We start from the raw sequence: 16,759 nt of genomic DNA, 5'->3' as shown, positions 1-16,759 counted from the left end.
CGAAGGAAGGAGTTTGCCTGGTGCCCCCACCCGGTCCCGTGCGCGTGGGCGCGGAATCCGGGGTCCGGGCCACCCCTTCCCCAGGAGACCCCGGCTCCCGCCCGGACCCCGCGCGGCAGCCGCACGCCTAGCGACCGCGAGGTGGCGCCCCTGCACCGCAGTGGAAGGGCTGGAGGTGGGTGGCGGGAGCGGTGGGGTCGGGGCTGGGGGCTGAGGCCCTGAGGGGCTGAGGTGAGCGAGGGAGGGGAGGGGGGCCGGGTGGAAGTTTGGGGGCGGCGGGGTCAGCTGGGGAGGGTCTGAGGTCACCGTGGGTTTGGGCAGGGGCATAGCTGACCTGTTGGTAGTGCGTGTGTGTGTCGGGCGCATGCTCAGAGCCTCCCGTATTGAATCGCATTCTCTTCTCACAACATCTGGTTAAAACTGCGATTCCCACGGGGAGACGAGGCCCAGAGAAGTTAAGGAACTTGCTGGAGGTCACGGAGCCCAAGGGTCTGGGGCAGGCCGTGCGGGGTTGCCATGTCCCAGTGCAGACCCACCCCTCACATTGGGTTTCCTCTCTCTCCCTTCACCCCGTGGTCAGTTGGTGTGTTAGGATTGCAGTCCCATTCTACAGACAGGGAAACCGAGGCCCAGGCCCTTCCACTGAATCCTGGTCTCCCAATCTGAGGGGCTGGGGGCTGGGTTCCAGGCAGAGTCCCCTCCTCACGCCCGCCCCCCCTTCCTGTCCCTGCCCCTCCCAGAGCCTGGGCCTCGGCAGCCCCTTCGGGAGATGGCGCACCTGCCACAGAAAACCGTTCTGCGCCCTGGCCTCCGTGTCGCTCCCCGAGCACATCCCCGCAGGTTGCTCAGGTGCGCGCGTTGGGACAGCGTCGCTGCCAATGGCAGAAACCCAGCTCGCACTGGGCGTCAAAGAAGGAAACTGACAGGCACCTTACGCTGGGACATCCCCGGGCACGCTGACGTCAGGTGAGGCTGGATCAAGTCGCTCCATCTCAGCGTGGGCTGCATCCTCGGGCAAGATTCCTCCAAAAAGCAGCAAAGATGGTGCCGGGCAGCTCCCCCCCCCCCCCCCCCCCCCGCATCCACCCAGCTCGCTCGGCAAGCCCAGCCGCAGGCCAGGGGCCCTCTGTCATTGGGTCACATGTGCTGGGGAGACCGAGTGCACGGACCTGGGAAGGAGGGGTTTGCTAACATGGAAGTGGAGGGCCAGGCAGGCCTGGCACAGTGGCTGAGCGTCGACCTATGAACCAGGAGGTCACGGTTCGATTCCCAGTCAGGGCACAGGCCCGGGTTGCAGGCTCGATCCCCAATGGGGGGCGTGCAGGAGGCAGCCGATCCATGGTTCTCTCTCATCATTCATGTTCCTCTCTCCCCCCCTCTCTGATATCAATAAAAATATTGTTTACAAAAAGGAAGTGGAGGTGCTGAGGCCTGAGGCAGGGAGGTGGGTGGCAGGCAGGGCTGGGTCAAGGGGTGCAGGGGAGGCACCCGAGTCCCCCGTGGACCGGTTCTGCCTGCATCCGGGACTGAGGGGACGCTGGCTGAGGCGCCGTAGGAGGCACTGTGGCGGGACCAACCTGAAGGGCGCTGACAGTGGCCTGGGGTCACGAACATAGGAAGGGCCTCACCCCAGCTGGTGTGCTCTGTGGATAGAGCGTCAGCCTGGGGACTGAAGGGGCCCAGATTCAAATCCAGTCAAGGGCATGAACCTCGGTCGCAGGCTCCACCCCCTGTCCTGGTCTGGGTGTGTGCAGGAGGCAACCAATCGAGGAGTCTCTCACATCCGTTTCTCCCCCTCCCTCCCACTCTCTCTAAAAATCAATGGGAAAATATCCTCGGATGAGGATTAAAGAAAAAAAAAACAAATAGACACAGCAGGGACCTACAGGCAGGGTTCTCCCCAGACAGGCCTGGAGGGGGGCTGAGAGCGGTGCGGGGGCCGAGGACGTCGGGGGCTGAGGACGCGGGGAGGGACTCTGTGGCACCGGGTGGGGTCCCCTTCGAGCCACCACTCAATTCTGGGGTTTGAACGTGGCCAGAAGCCAAGCCCCGAGGAGGCTGCTTTGCTCCCTCCGATGGGCGCTGGTGAAGGCGTGTGGCACATGCCGGCCCGGGGGGGGGGGGGGCGCACAGGGAGCAGGACCAGCTGGTACAGCCTCGCTTGCAGGCCCCTGGGGAACCGATTAAAATTTAAGTGCATTTTCCAGGGCCCAGCGTTCTCGGCGTGCGTGCGCCCTAGAAAAGCACGCTGGTCTTCGCACGAGAAGGCGAACACACGCTGCGACAGTAAAAAAGATGAGAACCTGCTCCCGGGCCATCCGGGCCCTGCACGGTGGTGCTGGCTGGGCCGTGGCTCCTGGAGGGGCCGTGTCCCACTGGAGAAGCAAGAGCGCTATTTCCTTTTACTTTTTAAATGTATTTTTATTGATTTCAGAGGATGGGAGAGAAACATCAATGATGAGAGAATCATCGATTGGTCACTGCCTGCCACAGGCACCCCTACCCCCGCCCCCCACTGGGGATCGAGCCCACAACTGGGCCTGTGCCCTCACTGGGAATCGAACCGTGACCTCCTGGGGCCACCTGCCCTCTGCTCAGCGGCCGAGGCGCCGTGAACACACCCCAGTCGGGGCCCTGAGCCAGCGAACCCACCTGCTGGGCACACACCAGGGTGTGCACACGTGACGGCGTGCGATCCAGTGACAGACGACATGTGTGAACACACAAGCCACACAAGCAAGGAGCTGCCAGTCGGTAGCTAGAAAAGGTGTTTTCTTCCCATTTTATTGATAATACATTTTCACAGAAACATGATATTATTTACAAATATACAGGTAAGAGACTGCTGGTCAAAAATCTTAAACTGAAATTGTCATCAAAAATGAATGTACAAAACCCGCCCCTGTCCACGGACCCCGGGCAGTGGCGATGGCTCCGTGCGGCCCGAGCCGAGGCCCCGGCCGCCGGGCGTCTCAGGAGGCGCTGGTCTGCATGTTCTTGGAGGCAGCGAGCATCGCTCGGACTTTGGCCATGAGGTCCTGTGGGAGGAGAGACAGAGGGACTTCTGGGAGCTGCACCGAGACCCGGAGGTGGGCCCTTGGCGGGCAGTGACTTATGGAAGCTGGCGGGCGGAGGCGGAGGACGGCCTGGGAAGACGGGTGTGGCCGAGCAGTCCCCGTGCGGGCGGCAGGCTGCCAGGTCACCCCCGGGCGAGGCAGACACCCCCAGCTTGAGGCGACCAGTGGGACCCGCCAGCCCCGTGAGAGGAGGATGTGGAGGCGGCGGACGCCCTCTCACCTGAGTGATCTTGCTCTGCACAGAAGACACGATGGCCGAGGAGATCTGCCCCTCCTTCTCCTGAGACACGCCCCTGAGGCAAACAGGTCAGAGCTTCACTCAGACGCCAGCGAGAGCCGGCACACGCCGCCCTCAGAGCCACCCTCAGGCCCGGGGACGCGGTGGGCGCTGCTGGCTGGCCAAGCTCGCGACCACCAGTGTGGACGCAGTCCTCACCGCGGCCTGAGGTCTGGAGTGAGGGGTGTGGTTGGGGCCCCACCCAGATGCCGAGTGAGGACAGGAGCGTCGGGTGCTGGGAGGCATGGGGAGCGACTGTGCCCACCCCGGGGACCAGCGGGAAGCCCCTCCCTGCGTCTGAGGACTGTCCGTCCTGTGGATGTGGGCGGCCCACCCCCCACCCACCCCGTCACGGCTGACGCCAGGAGAACCCCCTCTGTGACTCTGCTGCGGGGTGCGGGGGGGGGGTGGTGCGGGGAGCGGGTCCTGAGGTTACCTGGAGCGCTCCTGGCTGGAGCCCCGACTCTCCACGGGAGAGATGCTGGCCGAGTGGGCGGAGTGCCGGCGCGGGGCCTGCTTGCTGGGGGACGCTGAGCGGGACTCGGCCTTGGACTTGGTCCGCGACCGCGAGCGCCGCTTCTTCTTCTTCTCGTGGGGGCTTCTGGAAGGAGCGTGGGTTCAGACACAGGCCGTTCCCTTCACAGCCGCACACGCTGAGGGCACCGACCCGCAGGGCCTGCCCACTCGCCCATCGGCTCTCCGTGCAGACGCCCAAGGAAGCGCACCTGCTGCCCGCCCGCACGGCCACCTGCGCCGACTCGAGGATTCGCAACCAACATCGCAGCTCTGAAAGCCGGGCACGCTCACCGCCCGGGCCCAGTGCGGGCTCGGCATGTCACCTGGGGGCAGCACCCACCTCCCACCTCTGACCCCGCCGCAGGTCTCACTCACTCACCCTGCCTTCCCCCCCGCCCCCCCCCCCCCCCCCCAGGGAGGACCAAGAAAGAAACAAGGTCCCAAGGGCACCGAGCCCTTCCTGGTCTCCCACCCCCAAGAGACCACCACCTGCCTCTTAGGAGCCCCACCCCCACCCCCCTATTTTGTGCAGCGTCTGCGCAGAGACTTGGGAACATGCCGGTCAGAGTCCCGGCGCTGTCCAGCACCCAGGTCACCACCGCCGGCCTCCAGGGCTCAGGGTGGCACTACCCCAGAGCAGTGCTCTGTCCCAGGTGTGGCTCCCGCCCTGCACACTGCCCCTCCACCAGCAGCCAGGCAGCGCCCTGTCACATGTCCACGCCCACTGGCCACTCCCACAGGGCTGGTGCTGCTCCTGGGCACAGGCAGGCTGCGGGCACCGGCAGGGCCAGGATCACGTGGAGAGTGGCGCCCAGCCCTGACAGGCGTGGGACGTGCACGCAGGCTCAGCACTGAGCGGGCTCGCCGTGCAGTGCCATCCGGGGGCAGGCTCTCCTACGATGGCCCCGGCCTCACTGTCTCCAGTTTCGCTCTTGTCCAGGACGGTCCTGGCCTCCAGCCCCCGGCATTCCCACACGCGCACCAGGTTTTCAGTGGCAACTTCGACAAAGAGCCCGTGGCATTCTGACTGGGAAGCCAGATCTGTCGTCATGGGGACGGGACCCTCGCATCTATTAAGTTTCTTAAATTCCACCTGAAGTGCTTGTGTCAGTGCCGAGGGCTCACACGCGCCTCACCCGTGAGGCGTCGCGATGACACTGCTGTGAACGGCCCCGTTCCTCACGTTGCTCTTCGGTTGCTCAGGGCGAGCATACAGGACACACGTATGTCAATGCATGTCTATGTGAAGCCCACCGTTCCCTCTCCACCTCTGAGCTGTCATTCCTCTGCCTGCTCTCCTGGCCCAGCACCTGTCACACAGGGACACCTGCCTCTCCCGGAGCCCGGCCAGGGCCGGGGAGGAGCTGCTGCTGAGGTCCGTGCCCTTGACTGGAATCGAACCCAGGACCCTTCAGTCCATGGGCCAACGCTCTACCCACTGAGCCAAACAAATAACATTTTACTTCCTTATTAATAATGTCTGCAGGGTCCTTCGTTCTTGATCAAGCCAAATAAAGATTTACCAATTTTTTGATCATTTCAAAGGCCCACTTTTGCTGGTACTGTGTTCCCGTTAGCCTGTGTTCTGTTGATTTCTATCATTTCCTGGCTTCTGTGTAGTCTGTGTTCTGTGTGTTCTTTCTCTAGCTTCTCAAGGCAGAGGAGTGGGTCGCTGTTTTCAGACCTTCCTTTTCTAGTGTAAACACTCAAAGCTCCCACCTTCCTTCTAAGCACAGCTCCCCCAGAGAGGGTTACGGGCTCGATCCCCAGTGCGGGGCGTGCAGGAGGCAGCCAGTCCATGATGTTTTTCTCTCTCTCTCCCTTCCTCTTTGAAATAAAACATATTTTCTACTTTCTCTTGTGATTTCTTCTTTGACCTTCAATTAATTAAAAATGTGTTCACTTCCAAATATTTGGGGATTTTCCACAATCTCTCTGTAGACTTTTATACTCCTGCCACGTGGGCGGGGACTCGGGTCAGACACGTGGTGGCCCCGTGCTGGAGGCGGCGAGCCCTGGTGCCCGCTGTGCATGACTTCAACGTCCCAGAGAAGGCGAGTCCCCACGATGCCCAGCGTGACCCCGTCTTCTCCCACATCCTAATCTGAGGGCGAAGTCAGAACTCTTCTGTCAGGAGAGCGCTCTTGCTACAAGGAGTCAACTCCAGACCATGCCCTTTACATGCGCCACAGGCGACGACAGACTTCACATGTGAACCAGGACCTGCTTCAGGAGGCACATCTCAGCGGTCACGTTTGTCAGTTAACGGAGCTCGGCGCTCGCTGGTCTCAGGAACGTTCTCGGGAGCTAGGCCGGCAGCTGTCGGGGAGGGAGGGCCTGAGGCTGCTCGGCCAGGACCCCGTGGACAGGCAGGTGGCGGCTGCGTCTTCTGTCCCAGGCAGTGAGCTTCACACCTGGAAGTGGGATCCGTCCTCTGGAAGGTCTGGAACCCGGGATCCTGACGCGCACTCGGTAGCAGGTAACACCAGCGGAGGCTCCGAGGCTCCTGGCCTTTCCCGGACGGCCGCCCCCGGGACCGCGACGCCCCCGCCCGCCCGCGTGGGACAGACAAGGACCTCACACGCCACGTGATAAAGCACGAGTCCAGATGCACCCTTGGCCAAGTGGCAGGAACGGGCGCCCTGTCCCGGCCAGGCTCCCAGCTGGGTCCCCAGGCCTGGACGGGCACAGAGGCTGAGGTGTCTTGTCCAGTCAGTGGCGGTGCCTGGGCTTCTAGCGTGAGGTCAGCCCTCAGCGCCCCAGAGACCCCTGGGCAGGAGAGTGGGGACCTGCTTGCGGTGCCAGAGGCCCAGGCCAGGTGCACCAGCCACGGCTTCTCCTTTCAGACAAGGGCGCCGGCCTCCCTCGCTCTCCTCAGCGAAGACAGGCCCCTGCTGGCGGTCAGGGGCACGACAGGCCCTCCCCCTGCTCTGGGCCCTGTGCCGGGAGCTGCGGCCTGGCCTGGTCACAGTCACCTGCTGGAATTTACTCAAGACTCGAACCTCTGATCTTTCCTGTCAACAGTAAAGGTACGTGTGTGGTCCTGAGGGGCAGCGGCCGGGACAGGTGACCTGGGCACGCGGAGGCCCCCGTGCTCGTGTCCCACAGGGAGAAGGGCGGTGAGGGGCCCAGCGTTCGCCAAAGCAGTGTCTTCCCAGGACCTGCAGCCCATTTCAGAGTGAGGCCCTCCCCAAGCCCCAGCTGCCTACCTGGACCGGGCCCGCTTCCGGCTGGCGCCCGGGCTGCTGCCCCCCCGGTAGGCAGCGGGCACGCTCCTGTCTTCCCTCCGTCTCTCGGGAGAGCGAGCTCTTCTCCGCGGCGATCGGGACCGGGACCGGGACCTGGCAGCGAACAGACGCCTCAGTCCTGCTGGCTGGCTCAGGCGGTGACAGGCCTCAGCCCGGGGCGCGGGTGACGGGCGCCTGTCAGTCCTGCCGGAGGCCCGTCCCCCTCACTGCTCTGCTGGGACACTGTCTCCCATCCCAGAGCACCTGCCCCAGCGACGCTAAACGTTACCCAGCGCACAGCTCACTGCACCGGAGCTGTGCCGGCCCCAGTGCCACAGCCCCGACTCGGGCCTGCTGCCTCCTTCCTGCCTCTTTCTGCTCCCGTGGCTCCTACCAAAGCCAGGCAAGGAAAGCAAGGCGATCCCAGTGCGCCATGGCAACAGGGACACGGGGACGCCAGGGGGCGTGGCCTGCGCTCAGGTAACCAAGCGCAAGGCTGTGTGCTCCTCAGCACGAAGCCCAAACCTCCCGTCGGATCGCCGTGCCATCTCGCCTCGCAGTAACGTAGGCTAAGGATTCAGTGACGCCATCTCGCCTCGCAGTAACGTAGGCTAAGGATTCAGTGACGCCATCTCGCCTCCCAGTAACGTAGGCTAAGGATTCAGTGACGCCATCGCGGGTGCAACCCCATCAACACCCCATCCTCCTCTCACGTGCCCGCAGGACACGCGCACCAGGCCCTGCGACCCCGGCACCGACTCCCACTCGAGACCCTCCCACAGGGTCACGGTCCTTAACGGAGGGACCTTTCATGATGGGCCCAGGATCCTCCATCTAGTTTTTTGTTCTTTCTGTGAAATTACTGGTTTGGGAAGACCTGCAATAAGCAGAAATGGAAAAAAAAACACCCAGTTTCTTCCTGTTCTGTTTCTATGACAACCCACTCAAAAAACAATCAAGAAGAGCAGTTTGATTTTGCCAGTTTAAAAAATCCGACACTGAATCATTTAATTACAATAACACGCTCAGAACAACACATTGCTGTTCTAAAGACCAGCGTGCGACCACACTCCGAGTCGCCCGGGAACACTGCCCGTCGCGTCGGGAGGGCCCCCCGCAGAGCTGCTCCTCAAAGGTTTTGTGTGTCGTCCCCCCCGCCCCCCCACCGGCCTTTGCTAAGATTCATGCGACAGGTACAAAGGGGAGGGCAGTTACTGTACCAGGTTCTCCAGGCCAATCTGCTCGAGGTCACAGTCTACGTGGGAACTGCCTGCTCCGTGGCCGCCCTGGAGCGGCGGTGATGGGCGCGTGTGGTGCCCCGGGGGGAGGGGGTGTGTGTGACCCCCGCACACGCCACACTCACAAGAACATGGGCTGGGCTGGCAGGACCAGACCCCGAGGAAAGCTCTGCTTAGGCAAAGCTCCGGCACCGCGGACGCTCCACGGGGAATTCTACAAGGAACTCGGCATGAGGAAGTCCACTCGCTTTGACAATTGCACGTCCTCACTAAATGACGCAGGGCCACCCGCAGTCCTGGGCCCACAGACCCCGGGGCTGGCGGAACTCCTGCCTCAGGAAGGGGCCGACCGCCTTCACAGCGAGCAGCCGGCGGGTCACGCGGAGCTGACGTCCGGCTGTGCCTGGGACGCAGGCAGGTGGGAGCTCCTGGCCAGTCACCGCTCAGAGGCCCAAGGCCGACACTATCCGTGTCCACCACGTGATGTCAGACGAGCCCTTACACACGCTGACAGGCAGCTGTGCCCAAGCACAGAGCTTACACACCTGCATTTCCCGCGGGAGAGGACCCACAGCCACAGGAGAAAGGCCGTCACCGCGCACCCCAAGGTTTAGAGCTGGAAACTCTCTCTGAGCCCTAAGCAGCTACTTAAAAACAAACAAGCCTGCTTTACCAGGAGTGAGCTCTGTGGCCCCTTATGAAGGGTTTCTGCGGCCTGAGACGCTAAGCTCAGCTGCTCTTTCAAAACCTGGCTCCTGGCAAAGGCAGCTCCTAGTGCGACAGTGGCTCTCGGCGGGAGGCCAATCAGCGCTGAGCCGCGGAGCCCCTCCGGCCACAATTCGTGCGGAGCAGATGGGAGGACGGGCACAGGCTCCGCTGCCCTGACCGTCACACCCACAGGCGTCGGGCGCGAGGGAAGTCCACGCCTTTAAACACAAACCCCAGCCCAGGGCGTTTCACAGTCAGCCCACGGCCATGTGTGCGTCCACCAGGGCCTGTTGGAATTTGATAAATCTCCTTAAAAACCTGCCAGTAGCTCGTGAGGTTTAGAGTTAAGTAGAAAATAAAAAATACTTTTTTTAAAATCCTCACCCGAGGAGGTTTTTATTGATTTTTTTCTAGAGAGAGAGAGAAAAAGAGGAGAGAGAAGCGTCAATGTGAAGCACCTAGGGGTTGCCTCCTGCATGCACCCTGATGAACAGAGCTCTTGTCTGGGCCTGCAGGACGCACCCCCCCACCCCACCCCACACACACACACACAGACACGCACACCCACCTGGAGCGCCTCGCGGTGCGGTAGGCACTGGGGAGGGAGTGCTTCGCCTTCGAGTGGGACCGGGACCGGGACTTGGATGACGAGTGGTACTTGGGGGAGCGCGACCTTGTTCGAGACCGTTTTTTGTGCTTCTTCTTCTTCTTCTCTCTCTCTTCTTCTCGGGGAGGGTCCCTGCTTTTGCTCGAGGGCCCTTCCGGGGGTTTCACGTCGACGAGCGGCAGAGGTCGGCCCCCACTCAGGAGAGGGCAGGCCACAGGGCTGGCTTCCTGGGAACAGAAGCAAGGACAATGTGGCGTCTGAAAACGTCCATTCCCACGACTGCCGAGGCCCTTGCACCAGACGCACCAGACGCAGCGACACCTCAGGGACCACGTCTCCCCACGCGGCTCTGAAACAGCGCAGGCCTCACGGAACAGACGGCTCCCCAGACCCGGAAGGACCCCTCCCACCCGTCAGCCATGGCGGCCGGACCTGATGAACAGACACTGTGCTAGGAAGAGAGCCACACTCGCTCTTTCATACATAATTGTGACTTTGCACCAAAAGAGACTCCTCAGCCCCCACATCAGTGTTTACGGATGTCGGTGCCGCTCGGAAAATGACTTCGAAAGAGAAACACGAAGCTGGTAGCTGCGGCCACAACAAGACCCAGCTCATCAGCCGGCTGCAGGGTGAACCAGCCCAGCGCCCTCACCGGAGCCCCTCCTCCGGCCGCAGGCCACGGGCACACAGGAGCAGGAACCAGCCAGGCTCAGCAGCCCGCCGGGGCGGACGAGCCCACAGAGCAACCCCATTCCCATTCAGGGCCTCCTTGACAGGACCCCCGGGGGGCCCGTCACATCACCTAGAAACGCACAGGGTGCCAGTCAAGCCTCCGGCTCCTCTCACTTGGAATAAGAACACACGTGCACCAGACATGGGGGCTGGCCCCCCAAGTCCCAGTCGCTCTGCGGGCTGAAGCCCTGCCATGTACGCTGGGGCCCGTGGGCCCTGCACCCGGACACTGGAGGAGCCAGGACACCGTCTCAGAAGCTGCTTTAGGCTGGAAATATTTTCGAGTGTGAATCTCATTTGTGACAATTGCCAATTTAATTCCAGTATTTTTGTTTCAAAGCAATTAAAGGCATTTGTCACCGTCTGCTAGTGCCACGCGTTCCTGCTGAAATCGCTCAGTAGCGACAATCTCCCCACTAGACTCCCAGCAGGATCGACCCAGTGATTTAAACAAGAGGCATAAACACTCAGGCCTGCGACTCAGACGCACAGCACTCGCTGCAACACGGGGGAGACGCACAGAGTGACGGGAGCGCCGCCTGCCGTGCTCGCCAGGACGGGGCCTGGGGCTGCGGCAGGTGACGCCGCAGCGTGGGGAACGCAGGGCTGAGGGTGACGGTGCTGGTGGGGATCGAGCTCTCATGAAAACACAGTCGCCCGGAAAGACGGATGTGGCCGTGATATAAGCAGGAGGCCTCCATGTATGCAGATGCCTTTTAATTAAGCCCGTCATTCACTGCAGCCTGACACGGACGCAGTAAAGGGAAGGAAAGCGGCTCAGGCTTCAGCCCCGGCTGTGAGGTAATTCCTGCAGCTGTAGCCAGAGAGTGGGCGTGGCTGGCCTCTGCTCTCCCGTCTGTCTTGCTGTTAGTCCTTCTGTGGAGGTGTTTTTCCCACTGGTTTTTAGAGACTGGAAAGGGGGCAGGGCCAGAGGGAAACCTCAGAGAGACACGGCGACTGGCTTCTCCCACACGCACCCTGGCTTCTCCCACACGCACCCGACGGGGCCGAGGACGGAACCTGCAACCCAGGGACACCTGGAGGATTCGAACCTGCGACGCTTCGGTGGTCTGGCCGATGCCCTACCACTGAGCACACTGGCCAGGGCCCTGCGCGCCCTCCTCCTCTGCACCGTGTGCCAGTGATCACGCGAGCTGCTCCTACTTACCCTCCCGGCCGGGAGGTCTTCCCCACATGCCTCCCGCACCTCGGCTGTGGACAGATCGGCCGCGCTCAGCCTGGATGTGCCTCGGGGAGCAGAGAACGCAGTCCCCGTGGGGGGGGGGCTCAGCAGGGCCCACAGCACAGCCCCCGACGGTCCCCACACCACACTCGCTGCTCCCCCTCCCACTCCAGCAGGGGTTTCTGACAGTCTCAGACGAACCCTGAGGCGAGAGCACCGACCAGCCTCACAGAACGCTGAGCACCTGAGCCAGGAGGCTGCTCTGCTCAGGAAGCAAACCAACAGGCCCCGTGCAGCAAACCCGTTTCACAGGCCGGCCCTTAGGAATGGGATGGAATCACAGCAGAGGGCAGGGCCCTTGCCCAGGAGGGAAGGCGGTGCCGACGTGGGGGAGGGGACTCCGGGAAGGAGCGGCAGGTCACAGCCTGCAGGGCGCTCTGACCCGCTCAGGACGGAGCGGGAGGGATCTGCTCTGACAGCAGCGGGGACACTGCCCGGCCCCTGCGTGAGGATCTGCGGGAGCCACAAAGCAGAGCCCCACGGCCCAGGCCCGAAGCCGGGTCTGACAGTGGCGAAGGGCCCACTGAGGCTGGCGCCGAGCGGCCGGGGGCGCCCACACCCAGGCCTCACTGGCCGCACCCAGCGCAGACGCGGACCCTTGCGGCCTCACCTCCACGGTGAAAGGACTCTCCTCGGCCTTCCCGAGCTCGGCCTCTGGCGCAGGGTTCTTCAGGGTTTGCAGGAACAGAGCGGCTTTCCGCTTCCGCTCCGCTTGCAGCTGCTTCTCCTTCGACTCCTTGGACGCCTGGGCCAGCTTCTCCCTGGCGGCAGCGGCCAGGCGGTCCTCCAGCTTTTGCTTCGCTGAAGGAACAGACCAAGGAGAGAGCGACGTTAGAGCCAGCAGCGTTCCCTAAGACCCTGCTCTCTTAATTCCACAGCGGGAGAAGGGCCCCCACCACAGCAGTTATTTTAAAAGAGGAGCGAGACTGAAATGTCAGGATAGGCACACAACTCAGACAAACGCACTTTGAAAGAACTAGTTACAGTGCTTATCAGCAGCATTTTTAGATTCACTTTCAAAACCAGTCAGATGGAGGGTGGGCTTCCACACAGGACAGCGGGGAGAGTGGGAGCCTGCCCCGCCTGCCTGAGGCCGCCAGAGAGCTGTCCACGGCGCAAAGCATCCCACCTCCCAGTGGGCCGCCAGGTCGCAGCCTCCGCACTGCCGACTCAGCAGGTCAAACTGCCATACTGTGTGGCTCAGTGGGTAGAGTGTCGGCCCGAGGACTGAAGGGTCCTGGGTTTGACTCCAGTCAAGGGAACATGCCTGGTTGCAGGCTCCTCCCCGGTCCTGGGCGGCACGTGCAGGAGGCAGCCACTCGGTCTCTCTCTCACGATGTCTCTCTCCCGGTCTCTCCCTCCTCCTTCCACTCTCTCTATAGAAATCAATGGACAAACACCGGGTGAGGAGGAACAAAAACCCACAAACAGAACACGGACAAACCTTGCTTGGCTTCCAGCTCCTCCTGGGTGAGCTGAGGCCGCTTCTCCTCCACCACCACGCAGGGCGGGGCCGCCACGGGGTCGGCGCTCGCAGCGGCCCCCACGCTCTCCTGTCCCTCTTTGCTCTCGTCGTCGTCGTCACTGTCGTCGTCCAGCTTCACCCGGTTCTTCTCCAGGGGAAGCAGGTCGTTCTCTTTGGCCTTGATCGCAAAGCTGATGGGAGCAAACGAGGCTGTGGAGGAGGCGAGAGGGAGGCCCCTGTTAGGTAACAGCAGAGCGGACGCCCTCCTGCCCCCCACGCGCCTCAGGGGGCGGAGGACGTCCAGGCGGTCCCGGCTGCTCCCGGGGCTTCCTGCTAAGCCAGCGGGCCCTGCGGTGCACAGGCGGCTGCAGGCGAAGGGCACGCACGTGTAGAATTTAGTCTGTCACCAGGTTTTTCTGACATTTTCCTGGCGTTTGATAATTTTCTGATAAGAAATGCTCTCATGGAGCTCGCTCTCTGGACTCATTATTTCGAAGCCGACTTCTGTGGGGGTCTGCGCCCAACGTTTCAGATGCAGCTAATGGTTTGGCATTTAAAGCTACAGACCTTGGTCTGACGGCCAACTGGTCCCCCCGGGGACAGCCTGCTGTGTTTCCGCCGCTGCCTTTCTTCCGCCCGCCCTTTCCCCTGGAGATGGGAGACGCTGCTGACTTGCCTTCCCACCCCCTCCGAGCTTAGAGCTCTCATTCCGCTTAAAACCCTTTCTAAGCGGCCTCTCCCAGGTGTCGATATGGGTTGCACTTTTTTGATCCTATCTCCAGTTCTGTGAGAACACAAATTAGATGTAAAATTCCCCATTACTCAGTAACTGTCGGAGGCACCCCGTGCTGCGCGGCTCAGGCGCGTGTCCTCCAGTGGCCCTGACTCCTGCGGCAGCGACTGTCTCCTCACCTGTGAGAGGCTGTGCTTCCCCAGAGCTGGGCTGGGCTGGACTGGGGCGGGCTTCTCCGGCTGGCCTGTAGCTCTCAGGCTCAGACCGGGGGAGGGAAGCGCTCCCCTCCCAGCACAGGCTGCTGCCCAGCCTCCCCTCTACACACTTCTGCTGGCATCACTGCCACCGAACCCCAAAGTGCCCGTCTCTCTGCTCTGGACTGAATCCCAGGAGGACTGGCTTCTGCTGAACACAGACGTGCAGTCCTCGCCGCCCTGCCCGCCTCCCCTGGGACCGCGGAGCGTCAGCCTGTTCCCTGCACCGCCTTCTCCCTTCCCCTTCCTCCCGTTAGCTCCACTCCAGGCATCGAGCCACCAAAGCCGTCCCTGCGCAGCAGCCACTGGACATCAGTCCTCCCGCCTGGACCCGGGGCCCCTGCCCGCTGATGTCCCAGGGCAACAAGCCCCGCGAGCAGGCCACGGTCACCTTCCCAGGTCGTGCCCACTGCACCGCCCAGCGCCTCCGCCTGGGGCCGCGCCCAACACGCCTCAGAATGCTTCCCTCCCCCCGGGGGGTGGACGCTCTGCCCCCTCCAGGAGCTTTCCTCCTGTTTTATTCTGCTGTGTTGGCTGTCACGTCCGTCTGTCTGTCTGTCCTGGTGGATGAGAAATCCTTCACGAACATAAAGGGAACTGGGCTGAATGCGCGGCGTCCTGCCTGGGAGAAAGCCTTTCCTGGGACGACGTCTGCATGTCAATGAGGCTCTGAAGGCCCAGACTAATCCCTCGCCATGTTCTGTCGGCCCCGCCCTGCAGAGCAGGCGGCTAAGCCAGCGAGGCCCCTGGGACAGCCCCACCTGGCGAGTGCGAACGTCAGGAACGCCTGGGAGGCCAGGCTGCGTACCTTTCACCAGCTTCCCGTCCGGGGCAGCCTTCCCGGAGGCAGACTCCTTCTTGCCCCCTGGGCCGCCTCTCCCTCCTGTGTCCGCCGGGTCCTCAGCCACACCTTCCTCCCCCGGGTCGCTGGGCTTTTCAGGGGCCGACTGTGCAGGAGCCTCCTCTGGTGCCGACACGGCCTGCAGACAGGAACGGGGCTGAGAACCACTCGGCAGCTCAGACCCTGCACTGGGCAGCAGCAGCGTTTCTGCGCTGCCCCGCCCGCCCGCCTTCTACCCTCAGGTACCTGAGCGCCGTCGCCCCCTTCTTTCTGCAGGAAGAACTGCTTCTTGAACTCATAGTAGGGGTTGTACTGGTGCCACGGCTGGAGGAACTCGAACCTGCGGACAGAAGAGGGAACCGGTGGGTCATCCACACACAGCCCAGTGACCGGCTGTGGTGACTGTGCACCCGTGGGGAGCCGGAACTGTCACCACCACTCACTCATCACCTCCACAGCTCTGCGCTGTGGCCCCACGGAAGCCCCGCCCTCTTTATACACAAGGGAGCTGGGGGCACGGAGGCAAATCGCTTGTCCCTGTCCCGCACATCACGCCGAAAACCCAACCTCGCGTTGTCTTACTGCTGAGGCACAAAACATGATTTGATTTAAAAAAAAACAACCACAAAACACCCCAAGATGTGTGTCTAAATTTCCCTAGCAGATTGCTGAAAAGCCTGAATTCCTGAGGCAGCTTCAATGTAAAACAGGTAACGCAATAAAGTATCTCCGCTCCAACTCCAAATAATTTAACATAATCATCACCAGATGCATTTCTCTGGACACGTAGGGTTAAGAACGTTAAAAGACATTACGCCGCTGGATTTTGTAAAGAAGCTACACGAACCCCCGTGGCCGTCACGTGACGCACTGAACCCGTCGCCTCACCTCTGGTCGTTCTTGGCTCGGACGCTGGTCTCAAACTTGAGGCCGTTCCTGGCCACGTACTCGGCCAGCTTGTCGATCACGGGCTGGATGTCGGGGGGCGGGGGGATGATGGCGGCCACGGGAGCGAGCGCACTGCAGAGAGGAGCGTCAGGTCACAGGGAGGCCCACGGCACAGACCACACCCAGGGAGCTGTGGTCGCAGACGACGCGGGACGCTGACGGTCACCCCATGCACCACAGGGACTAAGCACCATGGCCAACCGCAGACATGAGACCGAGTCATAAATAAGGCTCCTGTTTCCTGGCACTTCCACCCAGGACCAGCTAATTCTTAGAAGCAACAAGAATACGTCAAGTGTTGACTTTTGTTATATTTTAAAAACGAAAGCTGGCTGGCATGACCCGTCCTCCTGTACGTGGGGGCGAGATTTGCTCGATGCCAGGACAGCGGGTCACCGTGCAGAGATGCCAGGCATCTAGAGAGCCTGTCTTCCAGCGGAAGCTGCCAGGGCCTGAGCGAATGAGGCGTGTGCTCACTCACCTCGCGCGCGCGCGCGCGCGCACACACACACACACACACACACACACACACACACGGGCCACACCAGGCGGCCGAGATGGGTGCTGGCCCGGCCCTGCTCTCTCATGCGCCTGCAGCTGCCCTGGTGCCAGGCCCCCATCTGTCAACGGCCATGAGACTCACTCGCATCGACTGCACAAAGTTGCAGCTTCACCCCCCACGAACCCGCCTCGTTCTGCCCAACTGCGGTGCCTGCACATGGGCAAGGGCAGGTCTGGGAGGAGGGTGCATGGGGTGCTCGCGGGCTCACCCCTAAGTGCCGAGGCCTCGCTGCTGAGTGTTTGTTAGGACAGTTTCGCTGCCCCCTCAGCTCCGTCACTTGGGCGTTGGGATCATCAACACTCAGACAGCAGACCCTCCAGGTCCCCCG

At 62.1% G+C, this 16,759-nt stretch overlaps 1 protein-coding gene across 8 annotated transcripts in view; it reads right to left on the bottom strand.

Annotated features, from left to right (window-relative positions):
- Positions 1-2,755: 2,755 nt before the first annotated feature.
- The window catches only part of LOC118653014 (splicing factor SWAP), a 28,343-nt gene continuing 14,339 nt past the window's right edge, over positions 2,756-16,759 (bottom strand). For 2 of the 8 annotated variants that reach the window (XM_036303444.1, XM_036303452.1), the window contains 10 exons: positions 15,810-15,941; positions 15,168-15,261; positions 14,889-15,078; positions 13,073-13,303; positions 12,239-12,429; positions 9,612-9,877; positions 7,080-7,211; positions 3,791-3,955; positions 3,298-3,370; positions 2,852-3,038 (listed from right to left, as the gene is read on the bottom strand). In XM_036303444.1, coding sequence (XP_036159337.1) covers positions 2,973-3,038; positions 3,298-3,370; positions 3,791-3,955; positions 7,080-7,211; positions 9,612-9,877; positions 12,239-12,429; positions 13,073-13,303; positions 14,889-15,078; positions 15,168-15,261; positions 15,810-15,941 — 1,540 coding nt within the window. In that variant the 3' untranslated portion in view covers positions 2,852-2,972. The other 6 variants (XM_036303445.1, XM_036303448.1, XM_036303449.1 and 3 more) reach the window with 6 other exon arrangements.

Source organism: Myotis myotis, unplaced genomic scaffold (assembly GCF_014108235.1).
Source record: "Myotis myotis isolate mMyoMyo1 unplaced genomic scaffold, mMyoMyo1.p scaffold_m19_p_37, whole genome shotgun sequence".
NCBI lineage: Eukaryota > Metazoa > Chordata > Mammalia > Chiroptera > Vespertilionidae > Myotis > Myotis myotis.
This window is presented reverse-complemented; position numbering and strand designations above follow the sequence as displayed.